The 23,312-nt window shown below is 40.3% G+C and overlaps 1 protein-coding gene across 1 annotated transcript in view; it reads right to left on the reverse strand.

The window, feature by feature from the left end:
* Positions 1 to 5,650, reverse strand: part of arfgef3 (ARFGEF family member 3) — a 223,076-nt gene extending 217,426 nt beyond the window's left edge. Inside the window, exons 1-2 of the mRNA XM_051919360.1 lie at positions 5,092 to 5,650; positions 1,914 to 1,965 (exon numbers count right to left, since the gene is read on the reverse strand). Of these exons, the coding sequence (XP_051775320.1) occupies positions 1,914 to 1,965; positions 5,092 to 5,176 (137 nt within the window). The 5' untranslated portion in view covers positions 5,177 to 5,650. The remainder of the gene's footprint in view (positions 1 to 1,913; positions 1,966 to 5,091) is intronic.
* Between the last annotated feature and the right edge of the window lie 17,662 nt (positions 5,651 to 23,312).

Below are 23,312 nucleotides of genomic sequence, written 5' to 3' on the forward strand. Positions count from 1 at the left end.
CACAGATAGCTCTTTCAATTTTACCGATGGACATTGATTTGAATCACTCAGGCTATATGTTTTTGTCTGTCTTAACTTCTAGTATTTGATATGCCAGGTTTCTCTCCAAATAAACAAGTTTAGACTTGATAAAAGTTTGGGTATCATTGCAATGAACCTGCCTTGTTGTTTGCTGACACTGGTAAACACCTGAGGGTCAGGGGGTACTTGAGATACTTATCCAGGTTCTGTAGGATCCTAACCCAGGTCATGACTTTTAAAAGAACAAGACGTGCTTGTCCAGGATAAATCATCTTAGATGTAGTGCCAGGGAGCTGAAGGGTATAGGCGTCCAGACAGAAGCAGGCTCCTGGCCTCGGTTACAGTATTTAGTGCAATCCTTTTTAGGGTAACCATGTAGTTTTAGGTTTATCTTTCAAATGTAGTAATCTGGGACCAGGCTGTGTTCTGTGATCCTCACAGGAGGAGAACTCCTGACCTTTGCTAAGGTATTCAAAGGATCAACCCTTACAGTGGGGGAAACAGAGAGCTCTTGGCGTCAACTATTGCAAATTTATTTCATAGGTTTAGCGTTGAATCCTTTAGGTAGCCAGACCTTTTGAAGGACTGCAGTGGTAAGTATTGCAGGATGAACATGTAAAACGAGGCTAGTAATTTAGACATTTCCAGTGTTGGTGCCATTGAGGAAGGATATGCCATAATGGATGGACTTGACAAAATGGGCATACCAGGAGCAGTTCATTTCCCCCAGTCAACAGGTGGCAGTGTTCCTCAAGGCTGGACCCAATTAGGACACCTGCAGGGTAGCATGGGAATTGGGGTTCAGAAAAGCAGCCCTGTCTGGGACTTTGGGTACCGCCAGAGGGTGCTGCCGGGGGAAGACTGTCCTGGTTTCCACAGGACCCGGAAGTCCTCCGGACGACCCGGCGAGACACCACAAGCAGTTTCCCTGGGTCGGTTTTAAAAGGGAGCCCATTCCCTCACTTTATGAGGCAGGACCCAGCGGCCGACACTCAACTGGTGGTGGAAGGAGAGAATTTGTGATTATATTTGTGTATTTTGGCTGGTGCTCAAATAGAAAAAGTGTTGGTTGAACTTAAAAACCTTTTATTTGAATCTGGAGTTGTGTTGGGCAACATTGCATCTACAGTTTGGGTTTCAGTGGCACTCCCTTGTGGTTACACCAAAAAAATAAAACAAAAAAAATCAAAACAGAAGAATATGCCAATAAACAGAGGTAAGGTAGCTATACTCACTAATCATGGTGTCAGAAAGCAGGTCTGTGAGTAACTTGTTTAGCATGTACAAGAAAAGAGTGACAGTAATGACCCTATAAACCTATATAAACATTTACGTAAAGTGCTTTAATGTGGTGTTTACTCTTAAAAATGCTACAAGACTGAGACTTGTGCAAAACCCCAGGACCTAGCAATGCCTGTTACTGACTGCTAACCACTTTGTGCAAATGTGTAATGAAGGCAAGACCAGAATACAAAAGCAGAGGGAAGGAGAGCAAGACTGGCAGAAGCACTGGTAAAGCCTAATGCCCACTTCACGGAGATTATTAACAACAATCTCAAAACCGGAATAGGTTAGGAGATGGAGAGCATTGTATGGTAAAGATTTGAGGTAGCAGTGCTGCCATGATGCTCCACAGATATTACTGTCACCTTTAACTTCTAGTAAACATAACTTCTAACATCTCTCTGATGGACAGAACACAGTTTACAAATGGTCAAAACTCAACCAGTAAAGACTATGCAATTAACATGACAGATGATGACTTTAGAGGAATATTACACATCTTAGTATGTATCTGAAAACAAAACTGAGATGACCGTTGGAGCATCAAGACGCAAAGGTAAAAATACAAGAGATAGCAACAGCTGGTGTTCTTTGTTTTTTCATCTTACCTTAGCTGATATGGCAGAATTTTCACTGATCCACTCTGTGCATCAAGTGACTCTGTGGGAGAAAATGAACACATGAATTATGAATAGAGTATGAATATTATGCAAGTATGTGAAAGAAAGAAAATGACCAGAAGATGAGACATAGTCAAGAAACAAAGCTAGTCTTGTAATTGTGAGAACTAAAAGAATCAAAATATTAAAAAAACAAGATTGTTAAGTCAAAAGTGCAAAGCTTAGGATCAAAACAACATTCACATTTTTAGAAGGTTCATATTATCTGCAATCTTGGATGAAAAAAATGACGTTAATTAGTGACTTTGTAACACATTGCCTCATATCATCAACATCACGACCACCAAGAACACAGCTCCAAGAAGCCTCAAAGTAACGACAAATTCACAAAATGCCGGCACCAAAAAACCAAACTGAAATGGCATTAGAAATGTTATGAAATAAAATTAGAAAACTCAGAATTACAACATAGAACATATAAAATTGCAAAACTACAATACTTGACTCTCAGTCTGCACAACCTTAATTGGGTAAAAAAAAAAAACGACATCAAAAACTTACAAACAAGCCACAAAAGAAAGAATATCATAATATGATCTTAAGAATTAAAAGCACTAAACAGAATTGGGAGATAGACAGGTTCGCCTTTCTATCTCTTCCTTTCTCTTGTGCTCTCCCCAGGGAAGTATTGTGTACCTCCTCTACCCACTTTGACTCCCCAAGGAAGCAGATCAACTGGAGCCTCCTCAGAATAATCCCACATTCCATTTATCTTGGAAATCGAATTTTAGAGCTGGGAATGATGTCACTCCTGAGTTGAACACAATTCAGAAAATCAATATGGACGTGTCCAGCACAACCTTTGTTGTGCTCCAATGGAAAAAATAGCAGGTGATAACAAAGCATTACACTGTATTTTGTGCATCCAAACACTGAAACAACATGTCCATAGATATACTTTGGACAGTACTGTGTGTACGACTGATTTAATGAGACACAAATAGACAGAAGTGCTAATAAACAGTATAATACTGCAGCCAATACTACAAATTGAGGTGTATTTATCACTATTTTGGACTGATGTCTTATTACAAGCTGGACAAACTCAACCTTGACAGACCAACCCTGAATTTCCAAGTTGGAAATCCAACTAATGGGGGGAGTTCCAGTTGAAAATTCTGATAAGGAACTCGAAAATTACGATTTTCCACTTCAAATGGAATGCAGAAGGACATCCAGTCTCGGAATCCCTCCCACCAATACCCATGGCACTCAGTTGGGTTGTCCAACTGAACTACAATTGCCAGATGATCATCCTGTGGGTGTGCACATAGTTGATCCAACAAAGGAATGCTGTCACCCAGGGCACTGGGGGGAGTATACAGCTCTGACAGGTGCCCCAGTCCATCCATTTTGTTTTTCCACCCAGGAAAGGGAACACTAGCCATTCAAGAGAGGAAGTCGATTATATGGTCTTTTTGGCCAGGCAACGAACCAACCATCATGATCAGGAAGTCAGTCCATCCCTGCCTTCCACTACAGCTGACAGATGTTAATGATGCTAAGATAGATAGATAGATAGATAGATAGATAGATAGATAGATAGATAGATAGATAGATAGATAGATAGATTTTACTAAAGTCAAGCCTCAGTGGGACAAGCTATGCAATAAGCTCTGCTGAAGTGAAACTGCCATTGAACACACGCGCACAGATGCCTTTTAATTCTTACTTCTCCATGCAATAATCACAATCTTTCTGCAATTAATGCCTCCTGAGGTTTCTACCTTCTTGATTTGTAAAACTGTCAACCTGAGCACAAGAAATCAATAGTAAAAGCTCTGTGCCAGATCTGATCACTATGTATATGCTGTAGGTAGAGTCGCATTTTATCTCTAGTAGAGGGACTAAATGTAGCCACTCATGTTCTTGATGGCAATAAACTACTATTTAAAAAAAAAAAAAACAACTGGATGATCAGTTTGCTATTATGACACCAAATGGGGTGCATGAAGCAAGAGATTTCCCACATTATAATCTCACTGAGTTTATTTTATGTGCTTACAATGGTATTCTCTGCATGCACTTTACTACGAGACCCAAATAGAACATGTAAACATATTATATACACACACATACATACTTACATACATACACACACACACATACACACACACACACTGTTTACCTGATTAAATCCAGGGTGTGGACTAATCTTTAAAAAAATAAACAAATAATCATAACTTTAACTTGCTGAACATTTGCTGTTCAATTCTTGACAAATTCAGCTCATTAATTTGACTAAATTTTGTAGTCACTTTTGGTAAACAATTGCAATAACAATAAAACTGAATCTCGTAAGTAAACAGAAACAGAGTTTCATGGTAAACTGCCACATAAATCGATATTTAAGTATACAGTAACAGGTTCTAAAAGGAGAAAATAAGACGAAGAACATGAGGCCAAGGCGTCAAAGTGCTCACCTTCAAAGGGGCTAAATTAAATTTAAAGAGAAACTGGTTTTCTATTAGTCCTTTCTTAGTATTATTCAGACATGCGCCTTTAATACTAATTACTGTAATACTGAAAACAAAAACAATGCATGAACACAACCGGCCCCCAACTCCGGCGCACGTATACTAGAATATCTGACTGATTGACTAGTGCTGACTTGCGCCGTTGAAAATAAACAGCAGGCGGACAGGCGACAGTTAATTCGCTAATTGCTAGGCGATGCCAAATGCTTCCCTGACCCAAAAGTGACCACCTGAATGTCTTCATAGTGACGAGCGTGGGTTTTTAAACAAGTCAAGCTCTGCTATGAAAGGTACGATACTAAGTGAAACGGAATGATCACAGACATCGAACCAAATCACTACAACGGTAAGTCCAACAATCGACTGTTAATGGCAGACGTTAAAGACTGCGTAGTAGAATAAACAAACCAGACCCTAACACTGACCGCATATATAAACGATTCCAACGCTTCTAATATACAAGAAGAATTCACGATTCTCCAGTGTGTACAGCTAAAACAGCACAAAGTTTCACAAAGGCGGTTTTTTTTTTTTTTTGCGACATGCCAGTAAACCCCGGTACAGGTGTCGGTCGTTCGCAGCGCACGACTGTGAGAGCAGGTGTCGGTGGCAGCGGAGGGTTTGCATACCTGACGCTGAAGCGCACGCATCCCGGATGGCTTTGTATTTGTTTCCAGACGCGTCCTTCTGCAGCTTTTTCAGAAGCTCCTCCATTCTAAAGATGTGGTGATTTTCTTAAAATAAAAAAAAATAAAAACCCCCCTTCCTTTTTGCAACAGTTGCGAAGGAACAGCGCGACTAAACACGCAGCATCCTCTCTAATGATGATTCATTTCAAAGGCCGGCGATGGGGAAGAAGAAGAAGGAGGAGGAGGAGCACGTCAGTCGAGCCAAAGGGGGCTTCCCTGCAAACTGCGGAGCTCAAGTACGTCACGAGACAGAAGACAGCCGAAGAAGCCCTGTCACGAAGCCCTGCCCGGGCAGACAGGCAGGTAGAAACATTAGGGGTCCTCCCGAAAAATTCTTTGCTCACAGACAGTCCATTTCCCTCATTCTTGGCGGAGCAGTGAGCAACTTGGAAAGTACGGAGATGGAATTCAAGACTGAGGATTGGAATTAAACCGCAGGCAAGTGACCTCGTCGATTTACATCACCCAAAGTTGAGAAATAATATAAAAGTAGTACCTGACAGACATGGATTCGGAAAACGTTACCCATCATTGTTCGATTTCATAAGAATATAACAATATGCAGTAAATTAGTGCCGCCCAATTCGAACCTTCTTCTTGGGACCCCTACCGCCAAACTCCCCAACCCGCTCATCCCTGAATCCACTATTTTAATTATTTCTTATAACAGCTTTAATTTGAGCAATAAATAAATGAACAAAGAAACACACATGCTAAACACATCTATAACATTTTCACATCAATAAAAATACTTTTTAAAAAATAATTAAAACTTAAAAGTTGATGTTTAGGAGTTTCTTCAGTTTCTTTTTTGCACATTGCAACAACTCAAACTACATTTTCAGGAGTCAAAGTCATCATACTGGAATGCACAGGTGTCGATCAATAACGCAATTTTATAAAATATTAAAACTACTAGGGTGGCACATTGGCACAATGGTAGCGCTGCTGCCTTGCCGGAAGAAGAGTTCCAGGTCCTACCTGCGTGGAGTTTGCATGTTCTCCCCATGTCCTTGTGGGTTTACTCCAGGTGCTCCTGTTTTCTCCCACAGTCCAAAGACATGCAGGTTAGGTGGATTGGCAATGCTAAATTGGCCCAAGTGTGTGTGTGCTTGCCCTGTGATAGACTGGCACCCTTGTGGCCTATGCTAGTCGGGATTGACTCTAGCATCTCCCGCAAGCCTGTTCAGTGTGTTTGAAAATGACATGACCAAAACTAATAATAATAATACATAAAAAAAATACTACTACTACTAATAATAAAAATGACTGCTTCTGAACATGCTTATATAAAGGTACCTAATACAGTAAATAGGCAGAGTCGATCAATAACGCAATCTCTCCATCCATCCATCCATTTTCCAACCCGCTGAATCCGAACACAGGGTCACGGGGGTCTGCTGGAGCCAATCCCAGCCAACACAGGGCACAAGGCAGGGAACCAATCCCGGGCAGGGTGCCAACCCACCGCAGGACACACACAAACACACCCACACACCAAGCACACACTAAATCTCTCTATTATAAAAAAAATCCTGGGAGAGAGAATGACTAGGGAGACGAGACGTGATCTTAAGATCACGGGTAACACTTAAAAGACCCGCGAGACGAAAGAGATTGGCCACGGAGCGTCTCGCGGGTACCTTAAACATGAGACTTTGTGCCAAGAGATTGACCCAGGACCGTCTCACGGGGACGTAGAACTTGAGATTCTTGCAAGACACGCCCTACTTATAACCAATATCACATAAGACCACGGGCAGCAAAACACTCAGTCGTGTCAAGGCTTTGAGCACACACAGATCCAGGGCTCTCAGCGCATATAATAATCTAGGGGCAAATTCAGAAAATAAGGAAAGTAATAATCAGTCCGGAACAAGTGGAATTGAAAAAAAAGCATGTCCAATTTGGGCTCAGAATTAAAAGACAAAGTATAACTTCATAAAGACATTCAAAAACATTGGCGCTATACACATGCAGAGCAGGTTAGAGATTATGAAAGCAGGAAAATTCGAAAATATTGTAGCATCCCTTCCAGGTTGAAGCCTTTTTTTGGAGTGACTGTTAGGTTCGATTGAGAGAGGGCGGAGTACAGCACGGAAGACTGACAGTGGGGTATTGATTGATGCCCTGGGTTAACGAAAAGGCGAAAAGAGATCGAATATATTGACATAGGTGATATGTCTGTAAGTATGTAAATATTGTAAGGCTTTGAAGTTTAAGTCAGAGAATTTCAAAAACGGGGTTTACCTCACATGCATTTATTGGTTACTTTGCAAAAAAAAAAATTATTAACTGCTGATGATGTTGATCGCTTTGTCTGTGCTGAAATTTCAAACAGAGAAACCCATCCTGAATTATGGTACAAACTCATTAAACACATGTCTCACGGACCTCATTTAAAAGATTCAGTATGTTGGGACTCTAAAGATACCAAATATTGTTTTTAAAGAAGTTCTGAAATAAAAGTGAGACTAATGAAATAGCAACAATTCAAAGAAAAAAAAAATCTTAAAAAGTGTGTATCTGGAAAACCAAACACGGGGGTTGGCGAGCAAAGCGAGCAGGGAGCAATGCCCCCTTGTTTTATAAAATATTAAAACTACTAGGATGGCACATTGGTGCAGTGGTAGCGCTTCTGCCTCGCAGTAAGAAGAGTTCTGGGTCCTCCCTGAATGAAGCCGAATAGCAATTTTAAAAAATGACCATATGAATATATCACCCACACTTATAAATATTTTATCTGAACTTCATTTTTGTCAAGACTCAGGAGTCCCAAAAGCACAGAAGACGTAAAACTACTTTCAAAAGTTGCCCTCTAGAGGAAGACATACTGTAATTTTCAAACTCCAACTAGATACTAAAAGGGCCCAGAAGAACCTTTATAAAATTAAAGTTTTATTTAAACAAAATTCCCCTAATCTTCTTTAGTGTTCTCAGTTAACTCAGGGATGTAGGGGCAAAATGTGCAAAATGAACTTTACAGTTTTGTGATGGCACTTGAAGGCAGTGATGGTCGCCTTTTTTTGTAATGGCCGTTCCAGTATGAGCTTTCCTTAGCCATGTCTATGCAGTGCAAGTCAGAGATGGAGACAGAGGTTCATTATATGCATTTTGCACAGATGTACATAGGAAATCTTACTTGATCTTTCCAGTCTTGAAACAAATACTAGTCACCCATAAACAATATGACAAAACAAGTGCAAGACAATACCAATACAATACAGAACACTTACATGTCTAAGTAGTATGTTGATGGAAGTTTAATGTACAGTTTACTTGTTACATAGAACTTTATTTGTCCCCAGGGGGACATTTGGCTTTTTAAAGAATCTTTTTAAATAAATTAATATGTAAATACATGGATAAATAAATAAATAAATATTATATATATATATATATATATATATATATATATATATATATATATATATATATATATATATATGGTTGAAATAGTTTACTGTCAAATAATGCAAAGAGTATGCGACACGTGTTTCGCCCTAATTCTGGGCTCATCAGGCGTACACACTCACTGTTACCTGGTAGGTAACCACCCATATAATCAGATTGTGACACAGACTACGAATGCAATGAATGTAATTACCCCGATCTACATGCTGTCAAATGAATGAACCACACGCCGTGGTGCAACGTTAGAGGCTTCGCCTCTGGCTGACGTCCGAGGTTCAATTCCCCGAGAGGGGGGTGCAGTGAGTGTGTACGCCTGATGAGTCCAGAATTAGGGTGAAACACATGTCGCGTACTCTTTGCATTATTTGACAGTAAACTATTTCAACCATTCTATGATCTGCTTCTCGCAACTGAAATGAGGGCACCATGGCGGATGTTAGCTGACTTGCTGACCAACCACAAGCGTTACCTGGTAGGTAACCACCCATACAATCAGATTGTGACACAGACTACATATATATATACATATACTGTAGGAACCAAGCTGGATGGACTGACATCCCAGCCAGGAGTGAGTGTGGTTCCTTACCTGAACAAGAGGCCATAATGGGAGGACGATGATGAACAGGCATCCCAGCCAGGTTGGTTACTAGTGCCTTTCCTGGCCAGGAGGCCATAATGGATGAACAAAGGAGAGATTGTCTATCCAGAACAATACCTTCCTCAGTATGCTAGATGGCAGCATCCCTTAGGTGGATTTTCCAAGTGTACACACAACAGGGAGGTGGGTGGCATGGTGGCGTAGTGGTAGTACTACTTCCTTGTAGTAAGGAGACCTGGCTTCAAATCCCGGGACTCCCATATATGCAGCTTGCATGTTCTCCCCATGTCTGCATGTGTTTTTTCTGGGTAATCCAGTTTCCTCCCACTGTTCAAACACATGCAAGTTAGGTGAATTTGAGATAATAACCTGGTCCTAGTGTGTGGTTAGGTTGTGTGTGTGTGTGTCCTCTGCACGATGGACTGGCACCCTGTCCAGGGTTTGTTTCTGCCCTGCTGGCTCCCTGGGATAGGCTCCAGCAGCCCCCATGATCCTCATCAGGACTAAGTGGGTCTGAAAAATGACTCACAACTGCTGGGAGACATGGGAATTATAGTTCCAATGTTCAGCCCTGATGGGTGTCTTGGGGTTAACCCTGGTTACTGTGCCACCATATAACAACAACAACATTTATTTATATAGCACATTTTCATACAAAAAGTAGCTCAAAGTGCTTTACATAATGAAGAAAAGAAAAATTAAAGACAAAATAAGAAATTAAAATAAGACAACATTAGTTAACATAGAAAGGAGTAAGGTCCGATGGCCAGGGTGGACAGAAAAAACAAAAAAAAAAACTCCAGACTGCTGGAGAAAAAAATAAAATCTGTAGGGTTCCAGGCCACGAGACCGCCCAGTCCCCTCTGGGCATTCTACCTAATATAAATGAAATAGTCCTCTTTGTAGTTAGGGTTCTCACGGAGTCACTTGATGCTGATGGTCATACAGACTTCTGGCTTTTAATCCATCCATCATTGTTGTAACATCATGGTGCTTTGGGTAGATGCGCCACCACCAAAAGGACACCGGAAAAGGAAACAGAAGAGAGAGTAGGGGTTAGTACAGATTTTAGAGCCACCATGAATAGTTATTATAATGAATTGGATATACAGAGTATCAGGATTTAAATTACAGTGAAGTTAGGAGAAGGCCATGTTAAAGTAATGTGTTTTCAGCAGTTTTAATACAGTGCTCCACTGTATTAGCTTGGCATATTCCTACTATACATCATGTGATAAATAAAACTTAATAGCAAAATAAATAAATTCAATAACTTAATGTAAGAGAGTTACCAATAGGGCATTGTGTAGCACTGGGCACTGTCCTCTTTCAAGATGCAGATGGATTGTGGTCAGAAACTCCTCCTCAGCCTCTCTCACTATTGCTTTCCTGACCCTGGCACAGAGGAGAGGCTGGGATGGCTGGCATCACCAATAACTTTCTTGGCCCCGGTCTGACACCTGGTGAGCATGTGACTGACTACACCATTCTTTACTGTCCTGCTACATGCTGTTTCCAAACCAGGTGTCATATGCATTTGTATCTAAGCCTGTGTTATGTTCCATGTTTTTTGTGGGTGGTCCCCTAAGAGGAGGGGCCACCTGCCAATTAATTAGGGGAACTGTACTCGGCCCTATAAATCGTTCCAGAGTTCCGGGCAGTTCATTATGAATACATTTGGGAGTCATTGAGTTTACTTGTGCTTATTGGTCTTCTGTGTTTATTGGATTTTGGGATTTCTGCTTTTCTGCTCTGTGTTTTGACCTCGATATTGGAATCTGTATTGGAACTTGTTTGATTTGGGTTGCCTTCATGTTACAGGCAATTCCATTTTGCCCTTGTGTGCCACAAAGATTTGCTGTGATTGAAAAACATTTTTTGTGAAGAATAAATCTTGTCAAGGCTGTTCAGGGTTCTTGAGTGTCTTGTTGGGGTTTTTGATGGGATTTCCCCTCTAGAGGTAATTTTTGGATGTACTTTTGGGAATTATGTACTTTGGAACTCCTAGTTCACAACACCAGACTGTAATAGTTCTTGTCAGGATGCTTTTGATGGTGGATATGTACTAGTTTTTCAGTAATTGGGAAAGCATTCTGAAATCCCTAAAGAGTCTGAGGTGGTAAAGACTTTGCCATAGGTTCTTCACAATATCATCAATGTATTTGGACCAGGTCAGGTCCTCTGTGATGTGGACATTGAGATGTCTGAAACTGTCTGCCCTCTGGATCTGCGTTCTGTTAACACTGAGGGGGCAGCAGTGCCTATGCTGTTCTTTCCCAAAGTCTATAATCAGCTCTTTTGAGCCTTGCTGACATTCATAAGTAGACTGTTATCCTTATACTAAACTGTAAAAAAAATTAACTAAGTGATAATACCCTGTAAAATAGCCAACCAGCTTGTTTCATTATGTGGCACAAATTTCATTTATAAACTCTTGAACAAACTAGAAGTTACTCTCCGTATGAGAATAAAAAGTATAGTTAGCCACGCACACGGTCCTGTGCAAGCGTCTTTGACATCTTCGACCAATACGGAGCATCGTTTGGAGCACAAGAGACATTTTTCTGAAGTGATGATAACAAATTTTATTATCTTTAACTTTTTTTGTTCTTTTATTATACTTGATCAGTATACCTGTAATTGTTAATAAATGTTTTTTGATATGTCATGTCAGTGTCTACTGTATTGTTATCAGTTCCACAAATTTCACAGTCTGATATTTCAATGTCAGATCTGAAACCTTAACCTTGTAATAGCTACATCATGCATTGCATTTTTTATTATTAGTTGTGCTAATAGTAAGTGTTTAAGAAAACGTAATTAACATGTTCCCGTGTATCACATTTTGTGAGCTTTACTGGATGATCTGTTGATAACATTTTTTAAACATTTCTAGCTGACTTTTTTGACCCAGAAGGGTTTCCTCCCATGCGTTTGTGATTTTGAGTAGAATTCAGCCTCTGGAAATTACAAAAAAGCATGGGGAGAAGGCTATCAAGGAAAAGTTCTCAGTTTTCAAAAATGTAGTGGGGAAGACATCATAGCAATTTTATCAAAGGCCCAGCTCATAAACCAAATGCCTTCTTTTTTCTTGGTTACTAGGCGAACAGTATATATATATATATATATATATATATATATATATATATATATATATATATATATATATATATATAGTGACAGATAGAGGCACTGTTGACCCCTTGAACCCTCAGACCAGACGTCAGACACCAGATAAAAGTCCAATAATAATATTTATTATTATAAATAAGTGCACAAGACACCCTCCTCTCCACAATACTCAATAAATCCACAATAACACTAATCAATACAATCCTCCACTCTCCCAGATGCTTAGCCACCCTGCCTCCCAACTCAGTTCGTCTGTCTGGGATTTCCCAGAATCCTTTATAGTCCGTGACCCGGGTCAGATCAAAACTCTTCTTTTCCATCCCGGAAGCACGTCATTCCTTCTGTCCATGTGACTGGGACGTACTTCCGGGGTGTAGGGAAAATAGTCACTGCTCCTCCCTCCAGCGCCTTCTAGTGGCCCCCGTGGTATCCAGCAGGGTTGTAAAGGAAAACTCCAATGTCCATAATTCCCTGCTGGCATTCGGGGCACCTCCATGCTGCAGGGAGGGCTCCAACTGGCGTTCTGGGGGTATTGGCCGGGATGAACTGCCGGCCATATCTCACAATATATATATATTGCCACAATGGAGAGTACTTTGAAGGAGTCTAATTGTAGTTTGTACAGAAAATTAAATTAAACACGTTTTAAAAATATTTCCGGTTATTTTTGGGTCCCCCCTCGTATATATATATATATATATACTGTATATATTTGTGGCTGTGTTCTTAGGCAAAATTGTGAGTGAGCCCACTCATTTAGCTGAGAAGCAAGCCCACACATGAATGGTCTCAGAATGCTTTACTGTTGGCATGACACGGGACTGATGGTAGCACTCGCCTTTTCTTCTCCAGACAATCTTTTTTTTCCAGACAATCGGAAAGGGGATTAATCAGAGAAAATTACTTTACCCCAGCAGTCCTCAGCAGTCCAATTCCTATACCTTTTGCAGAATATCAGTCTGTCCCTGATGTGTTTCTTGGCTTCTTTGCTGCCGTTCTTGACACCAGGCCATCCTCCAAACGTCTTCGCCTCACTGTGTATGCAGATGCACTCATACCTGCCTGCTGCCATTCCTGAGCAGGCTCTGTACTGGTGGTGCCCCAATCCCAAGCCATGGATAAAGAATGGTACCAAAACATCCTCCAAGAGCAACTTCTCCCAACCATCCAAGAACAGCTTGGTGGCCAACAATGTCTTTTCTAGCATGATGGAGCACCGTGCCATAAGGCAAAAGTGATAACTAAGTGGCTTCGGGAACAAAACATTGAAATTTTGGGTCCATGGCCAGGAAACTCCCCAGACCTTAACCCCATTGAGAACTTGTGGTCAGTACTCAAGAGGTGGGTAGACAAACAAAAACCCACAAATTCTGACAAACTCCAAACATTTATTATGTAAGAATGTGCTGCCATCAGTTAGGATTTGGCCCAGAAGTTGATTGACAGCATGCCAGGGTGAATCACAGAGGTCTTGAAAAAGAAGGGCCAACACTTCAAATATGGACTCTTTGCATAAACTTAATGTAATGTAATTGTCAATAAAAGTCTTAGAAAATTATGAAATGCTTATAATTATACTTCAGTATACCATACAAACGTCTCTAAAAACTGAAGCAGCAAACTTTGTGAAAACCAATACTTGTGTCATTCCCAAACCTTTTGGCCACGACTGTAAACTTCCTTACACTGATTTTCATTTATGGCGTTTTCATGGTGGATGAAAGTGAGGAGACATGACTCAGTTTATTTCTCTAACATTCTTTCCCCCAGTTTTACTGTTTAGGATATGCAGTCCATACATGGCTTTTTATGGATTATAACCAGTTCAAGGCATGCCTTTTCGGTAGCTCATCTAGGGGCATAATTTATTTTGCCAGCAAAGCTAGTCAAGTTAAAATCATAACAATAACTTTTAAATATAACGTGAACTTCAAATTATTTGTTCCCTCAAATAGACTGTGGAAGACAGGGGCACAACTGAGCCCCAAACCCCAGACACAACTGACACCCATGGTTCAAATAAAGAATATTTTATTACCCTCAATACCTCTCTTCACAAAGACAATCACAAATACCCACAAGGATTTCTCTTCTCTTTCACTTCTTCTTCAGACTCCTCTTCCTTCCACAAGTGTTGCCCTCTTTCTCCCTACTCCGATGTCATCATATGAGGTCAAGCTATGCCATGACATAGCCCGATGGAAGTACTTCCAGGTCAATGGGAAGTCAGTTAAAGCAGGGAGTGTAACTCCCATTAGTGCCCCTCTGGTGGCACCCACGGGGTTGTCTCATGGCACTACAAGTCCCAGCATGCCCTGTGGTTGTCCATGGGTGTACCTGCCTCCAGACATGCTGCCATCTAGTGCTATGAGGAGGCATCTATTTCTGGAACTGAGCCTCCCTCCTTCATAATGGCCCCCAGGCTGGTTAAGGGATTGGAACCAATCCCAGTCGAGATGCCCGTCCCTGTGTGTGTTCCTTCAGAAGACTACACTTTAAAGTAACATGGTTGCTTATCATGTCATCTGGAAATCTCTGGCTTATATAACTTTTTCCCCAAAAGTTGGTTCAGCTCTAAAGTCTTATTGTAAATAATTACTAAGAAATTTGAAGCTGAGTGGGGATTTTTATTTTTCACAGTGCAGAGTGAAAGACTCTTCTCTTCATCCAGGTAAGCCTGCTCATTGTTGTTAGATATCAGGCCTACCACAGCTGCATCTTGCGTTTTGTTATTGGGGTAAAAGAAAAAAGTGTGCAGGTGTGTGTCATTTTGAAGCATCTATGCAAGCTGCTGATATTAAAGCCCATTTTTGTCACTTCGAGTCACTGTGTTCAATGACATCGTCCGTTTCGTTTAAGACACCAGCAACAATGTATGCAAAGCAAAAATCAGCAGGATGTCAGTTTTAAAATTTGAAGAAATTAAATCCAACTTGTTTTAAAATGTTTTTGCACACTTGCATGTGCCTGATTAATGTTAGACAGAAGAACGAGGTCCTTCAGACCTTTCATTATGACATAAGAAATTTAACAAAGGAGAGGAGACCATTCAGTCCATCAAGCTAAGCTAAGCAGTCCTTACATCAGATTTCTTTTTAAGGTTGTCAAGGCTTCTGCTTCAACTCCACATCTCTGTAGTTTGATCCAGAGTCCCACAACTCTTTTTGTAATGAAGTTCTCCCTTTCTTCAGTCATAAATGCATTTCTCCTTAATTTCCACTGATGTTCTTGAATATGTGATTCACCCTTAAGCTGAAAGAATGTCACTTTATCAGTGCCTTTGAGGATTGTAAATACCTGGATGAGTTCCACATGCAGTTTCCTCTGCTCAAGACTAAACAGGTTTAAGTCTCTGAGTGTGTCACAGTAGGCCATGTCCTTAAGTCCTGAGGTGCACCTGGTTACTCTCCTCTGAACAACTTCAAGGGCTGCTATGTCTTCATTGTAGTGTGGAGACCAGAATGGCTCAGAATACTCCAGACCAGACCAGCTCTAGGTGTAACCCGAGTAGGCACCAGCCTAGGGATGCCAAAAACTCATTTCACATGGGATTATGAATGCACTGATATCAAAAGGGGAACACTCATCAATTTCATATGTGAACAAGAAGGCCCAGATCTCCTCCTTGTGGATTTCATTTACAGATCCAACCACACAGATCTAATAGTGGGACTCTATTTCAGATTGTCTCTTTTTGGGTGCTTGCAAGGGGCTCGCCAAACCCTTAAGCTGGTACATCAGTCCTGACTCCAGATGTGGTCTCACTAGTGTGTTATACAGTTTAAGCATAACGTCCCTCACTTTATATTCGAAAGTTTCTATGATATAATCTACTGTATGTAAGATTATTCGTGACAGAATTAAATGGAGTCCATCGTGTGAAATGCAATATACACTCACTGGCCACTTTACTAGGTAAAACTGCATCTTAATGCAAAAATCTAATCAGTCAAACGCATAGCTGCAACTCAATGCATTTCGGCCTATAGACATTAACAAGATGACTTGCTGAAGTTCAAACCAAGCATCAGAATGGGGAAAAAAGGTGATTCAAGTGACTTTGAATGTGACACAGTTCTTGGTGTCTGAGTATTTAAGAAACTGCTGATATTCTGGGATTTTCACACACAACCTTCTCTGGGTTTTTCAGAGAATGGTCCAAAAAAGGGAAAATATCCAGTTGAGTGGTAGTTCTCTGTGCGAAAAATGTCTTGTTGATGCCAGAGGTCAGAGGAGAATGGCTGGACTGGTTTGAGCTGATAGAAAAGCAACAGTAACTGAGGTCTGCAGAAGAGCATCTCTGAAGAGTATCTCTCAGCATGTTGAACCTTGAAACAGATGTGTCACAACAGCAGGAGACCACACTGATACAGAAATACTGTACATCCAATTGTATCATAAATGTTTTAAGACACCTTGGATAAAGGCATCAGCCAAATAAGTAAATGTAATCTGATGGCTCCTTCCAGCAGGATAACACATTATGTCACAAAACTCAGATCATCTCAATCTGGTTTGTTGAACATGACAATGACCTCACTGTACTCAAATGGCCTCCACAGTTAGCAGATCTCAATCCAGCAGAGCACCTTTCGGCAGATTTGCATCATGGATGTGTAGCGGACAAACCCGCAGCAACCAGATGATGCTATTATGTCAATATGGACCAAAATCCCTGAAGAAACTTTCCAGCACATTGTTGAATCTACACCAATAAGAATTATGACAGTTCTGAAAACACAAAGGGGTCCAACCCATTCCTAGCAAAGTGTACCTAAAAAAGTGGCGGATGAGTGTATATGCAAATGGGCTATTTAATTTTGGTACGGTTTTGGTACAGGGCTAGGTTATACCCGACTGTTCGGTAGCTAACCCTTTCCGCTGAGTTTTCCCTACACTTATGATCTGCGCCCTAGGCGAATACCTAATTCGCCTTAATGGTGGTACCTGCCTTGGTTTTATTTAAAAACGCACGAACCAAACGATCACTATGCCACACATTTTTCGTGTCAGTTTAAAATCCAATACAAAGGCCAATTTATGTCAATTGATCATAAAAGAAATACTTCAGCTCCGAGTGCATCGATTGCAGAGACCCTGCTTTAAAGGTGCCAAAACTAAATGTAATCAAACGACCAGTCACCATCAAAATGCTGGGCAAGGGGCGTCAACTTTTTAAATTGACAATCAAATTGCGTCCCATATTGAAAAGCAATCGATCGCTTGTTGATAGGTTTTTATCAATGAAACGATAAAACTTTAATTTGTATTGCATTTTATCACATGTTGGATTGCATGTAATTCTGGCACGAATAAGCTTCCACCTAACATTTTATTCCTTTTCTTTATTCGCTTCCGCACTTTGTTTAGATGCGGATTCTTTACGGTTCTACTTTGTGCTTATGTATTTGTTTGTTTTTTGTTTATATTTATTTTATATTTTCTTTGTGCTTCTTTATTTTCTTTGTGATCAAAGCTCTACTTTGTGTTTTTTATGGGAAGTGGGCTTTAAGTATTCGATTGCGAAGTGCCTTTCTTTTCTCTCCGCCCCTCGCCGCTCCACTCCACTCCATCCACGCTTTTCCCTTTCGCTTCTTCCAGTCTCCTTCCCAGCTGAAGCTTTGCCACTGGGAGGCGGCGGCCTCAGCCGGAGCAGGAACGGCCTCCGCACGTCATGAAGCAGTTAAGACACGCGAGTCTCCACCCAGACGAGAGGTGCGCCGGGTCTACCATCTCGGTGAGGTCCGCGCGAGCGACTTTTTTGGGTACAAGGAGCCAGAAAAGAAGCGACTTCGGATCAGACAGCATCAATGAGATCGTCACGTCTCTAGGGGGCTTCTGAAGTTTCACTCTGGGGCTTTAAAAGCGACCGATTCGTTGATGTGTGGCATTTTAAATACGTTTATTATAACAATTTCCTATTGAGCTGGGGTATGGCACGGGGATGTCAAATTAAATTAAAAGGCGAAAGGTGTCTCATTCAAAGGTCTCCTACTTTGATATGTATTAAAGGTTTTGATCCATCAGGGAGTGAATATAGCGCCATGTATAGTGATCACAAAGTTGGGACACCTTATTGTGAGACCGAGTGACTTGTTGGAGAAGAAGCGGCAGATTTGAGTCGTAATATGGTAACAAACTGAGCCCAATTCATTCTGACCGAAGGCTGTACACGTCAAAAAGAAATTGTTTATAAAGGGAGAGTTTATTTCAGACACCAAATACACATCGCCACGATTTTCCAATTGCAATGTCACTGGTAATTTCAAACTGTTGGTCTTTTTTATGGAGAATAAAACAAACGCCCCTTCAAAGTGGGCCTACTGTATTTGACGTAGCACATCTGTGACACGTGTACGCCTAGAATTTTAAACTTCTTAGCTTTTCTGTTATTATTTAAACGGATCTGCGTCTTCACGTGTGCTAATTGTGTATTAAGTAATTTGCAAAAATTTGTACTTAATTTTACATGAGAACTTGTCGCGTGCTCTCAGTGAAGAGCGCTATAACAAATAAACTGAATTGAACTAAAATTGAATTGCCATCCACCTTAAAAAAATAGAGAAGTGCAAAAACATCCCTATTGACCCCGAAAACACCCCCCAAACCCACCACCACCACACCCACCAGGGTTATTGCAGGCAATCCAAAAGTACATTCAGACCAAAGAGGTTCAATCAACTGGTTTGACGAGTTTCACTAAAAACTGGAGAGGCAGGTTTGTAAGAGGCAGAAAGTAGAAGATATAAATTCAAGAAAGGTGGAAATGAAGGGTCTTTCATTCTGTCACTCGTTTTCTGACCCACTTTCTTTACTGTGCAGTTATACAAGTAGTGGTTCATGCCTATTGTGGCTTCAGGAAGAGCAAAAGAGAACCAAATCCCAGTTGGGCTGCCACACATACTGGACCAGCTTCAGAGTCTTATGTCAACTTAACCTGCAAATCTTTAAAATAAGAAAAGTGAGGAACCCTAGTGGACCCACAGTACACAGGTCAGGATTTGAACTCAGTCACCAGGATGAGTGAGCCAGCACTTTTAGTCTGTTCTGTCTCACGAAAATACAGGGACTGGTCAGCATTAAGAGGATCGAGTTCAATCTGCAGGTTTGCTATTCTCATTTCAGCGGCAATCTTCAAATGCTGCTTCAGCCATTACAGTACGTGAGCATGACATGCCGAAATGGACAAAGCTAATCATTTAGTTGTCAAAATAATTAAAATCATAATTACAAAGCTATTTAAATTGTGATGGTGAACCACAATGGCTGAATTGTAATAGATGTTATTAGTTCTTCCCACCAAACGTTCAGTGTAAACTCCTTTATCTGTCATTTATTACCCTTTTATATGTATCTCTTATACAGTATAGTGCCTTTCCTAATTGTTTCTCTGTTACATAGCAGCTTAACATCCCATTTTAAAAACCACATTGTCCAGCTCAAAGAAGCAAGGGAGTCAGGGCCTATTTGGGTAGCACTGGGTGCAAGGGAGGAAACAGTCATAGACAGGGTGGCAGCCCGCCTGATTGCCCACTCACAGAGAGTGCATTTCGGCCTGTAGACATTGTCAAGTTCAAACTGAACATCAGAATGGGGAAGATAGGTGATTTGAGTGACACTGAATGTGGTGTGGTTGTTGGTGCCAGACAAGCTAAATGCTGATCCTCTGGGATTTTCACACACAACCATCCCTAGGGTTTACAGAGAATGGTCCGAAAAAGGGAAAATATCCAGTGAGTGGCAGGTGTCTGGGGGGCAAATGTTGTGGGGGATATTCTCCTGGTACACTTTGGGCCCCTTAGTACTAACTAAGCACCCTTAGTACTAACTAAGCATCATTTAAATGCCACAGCCTACCTGAGTATTATTGCTGACCAAGTCCATCCCTTCTTGACCACAGTGTGCCCATCTTCTGATGGCTCCTTCCAGCAGGATAACGTGCCATGTCACAAAGCTCAGATCATCTCAAATTGGTTTCTTGAACATGACAATGAGCTCACTGTACTCAAATGGCCTCCACAGTCACCAGATCTCAATCCAGTAGAGATTGGGATACGGTGGAGCAGGAGATTTACATTATGGATGTGCAGCTGACAGATCTGCAGCTACAGTGTGATGCTATCATGCCAATATGGACCAAAGTCTCTGAAGAATGTTTCCAGCACCTTGTTGTGAATTACAGCAAATGGGGGTCCAATGTGGTACTAGAAAAATGTACCTAATTAAGTGGCCAATGAGTGTAGCTTAATATAACATTTAATATATCTTATTCATTTAATATAACACTTACTGATTTTAAGAAAAATGAATTACTCTGGAATATTTTTTTTTTCTGGAGATTTGAGTTTCCTGTATGCAAGTGCAATACATTTGAGGAATATGATTTTTTTTTCCAGTAACAAATATCTTTTATTTTCTTATACCACAGGAAATATTTTTCTGCTCAAATTGTATCTTTACATAGGAAAAGCTTTTTTTGACTTCCTTTTGGATCACAGGCTTTCATAAAATAATCTGAAAACTGTGTTGAAAACTTAGCATGGGCAAGGTGCTGTATAAATATTATTATTATTATTATTATTATTATTATTATTATTATTATTATTATTATTATTATTATTATTGTTAAGTAATCACAGAGTCGTGTGATTTGTCATCCTCCACAATTTCTAGTCACGTAGTCTGACATCCTCAATGCGTCAATTTCCAGCAAATGCAGTTCCTAAGTTAGAAGTCCCCTATGACTAAAAGTCTTGTGATGATTTAAAAACTTTGTATATTATGTTTCTATTAAACACAAATTCAAGTCATAAATCTGAAATATATTCAATCAGGTTATCAATGTTAAATTTTGGCATGTTTAAAAGTATTTGTCAAAGATTTTCATAAGGTTTACATGCTTTCCACTAGCATTCTAAATTCATTTTCTTTCTTTCTTTCTTTCTTTCTTTCTTTCTTTCTTTCTTTCTTTCTTTCTTTGCTCCTCTGTAAACTGTGCATAATACATTAGACACTTTTCAAATGAACTGATTTACACGGCTGGAAGGTTTATCATACATTACTGAGATTACAGGAGAGTGCTGTGAAAGTCATAAATGTCTTTAAAGCTCAGTTATGAGGTTCACCTTTATACAAATTTAATTGAATCTTTTTATATCAATTATTTCATTTTAAAGAGAGACCTACGCTCAAGCATTATGATCATCGTATCTTTAATCAAACAGGGTGTTCTCTACCAATGTTTTCCCCCTGAGAGGCAAAAAAAGACAAATACTTTTAGACATTAAGGCAGATCCACTTAAGACCCTTCTGTCTGTCTGATACGTACGGAATGTTGACTCCCTCGCATTTTTCCCCAAGATGAACTAATCGACTGCACAAAAGCAGCTGTCTCCTACATTAAGTAACAGCGTCCTCTACTGGAGACTCCCTGCAGTTTCACAGATTGAGTTTATTTTCAAAGCAGCACCCTTATACATTACGCAGCAGTCCCCTCTAATGGCCCTTTACGGTTACTGCATTGGTAGAACTATTAACCATTTCCTGCTGGCTTTATTACAAATCCTATCTTTAGATAGATAGATAGATAGATAGATAGATAGATAGATAGATAGATAGATAGATAGATAGATAGATAGATAGATAGATAGATAGATAGATAGATAGATAGATAGAAACTTTATTAATCCCAATGGGAAATTTAATATTCCTTGTTGCATTCCTGACTTAATGCCTCTCCCACTGTTCAAAAGTAGACTTTCCAGTAATATATTGGTGTTGCAGTAGTTAGTACTGCTGCCTCACAGCTGTGTTCCAGTTGTTTGTTGTCCTATTAAGTTTTCCCCATTTCCCATGTTTTTTTTTTCCTCCCAGTCTTTTGGTTTTCCTTTCAAATCACAAAGACTTACAGATCCAGTTGATCAGCACCTCCAAAATGGCCCAATACAAGGGAATACAGGTGAGTGTCCTGCGATAGACTTGTGTCCTGTCCAGGGGTCTCATTCATAAAACTTTGTGTTTATTCCAGTGTGAAAATATGTTTACACCAAAATAACAGGAAAATGCATATGACTAAAACAACAACTGGTTTACGCATATTTCAACACAATTTATATAAGCTACAATCAACTGGTAAATGTGCATTTGATAACACACCTTGAACGCCACCCTGAAACTTCCATATTCAGTAGATAGAGAAAAGTGGGAAAGGCACTAAATGATAGATAGATAGATAGATAGATAGATAGATAGATAGATAGATAGATAGATAGATAGATAGATAGATAGATGGGGAGAAATTTGGCAATGTATGGAGTGTGCTAATACAGTAAACTTTATGCATATGCTATGCTGAAGAACTTTACTGGCTATTAGAGCAGATGTATTGAGATCCTACCTACTGCATTCAAGAGCAGCTGACTGTGCTCTACAACTGAAAGCTCAACATCCTGCACAGTGTTATAGTGCCTCTCCTCTGCATTCTAGGGGTCAGGGAAAAGCATAAGGTGCCAGCATCTGAGCAGGTAGACACTATCACCTGGAACATGCAATGAATGACATGATGGCTATTACAATGAATGATACAGGCCATATGAAACACTGAGGACTCAGCCAGTCATCTTACCAACAAGCCAGCCACCACATACAGTACCATCATATCTGCCAAAGCTTCTATGCCTCAAAATAAATGAATCACGAGTTGACCTGGGCCACTTAGACATGATATTTGTCAGTCTCATCTTGGTATCACATATGACTTGTGCATTAATATAATGTAACAGCTTACAGTTAACAAGAGCAGCTTCATTTGTGCTAAGTGCCCTTTTTGCAATCTGAGTGCAGTATTGTGATCTGATTACATTAGCAGAACTGGGCACTACTACAAATTGACATTTTATGTTGGCAAAAATACAAAAACTGGATGTAGTGCCTTGTCAGTTGGTTATTGGCTTCCAGCACAAAGAGTATAATGGAGCTTTGCTGAGATAATCCTGACCTGTTGGCCAGTTGCCAG

Source organism: Erpetoichthys calabaricus, chromosome 15, assembly GCF_900747795.2.
Source record: "Erpetoichthys calabaricus chromosome 15, fErpCal1.3, whole genome shotgun sequence".
Lineage (NCBI taxonomy): Eukaryota > Metazoa > Chordata > Cladistia > Polypteriformes > Polypteridae > Erpetoichthys > Erpetoichthys calabaricus.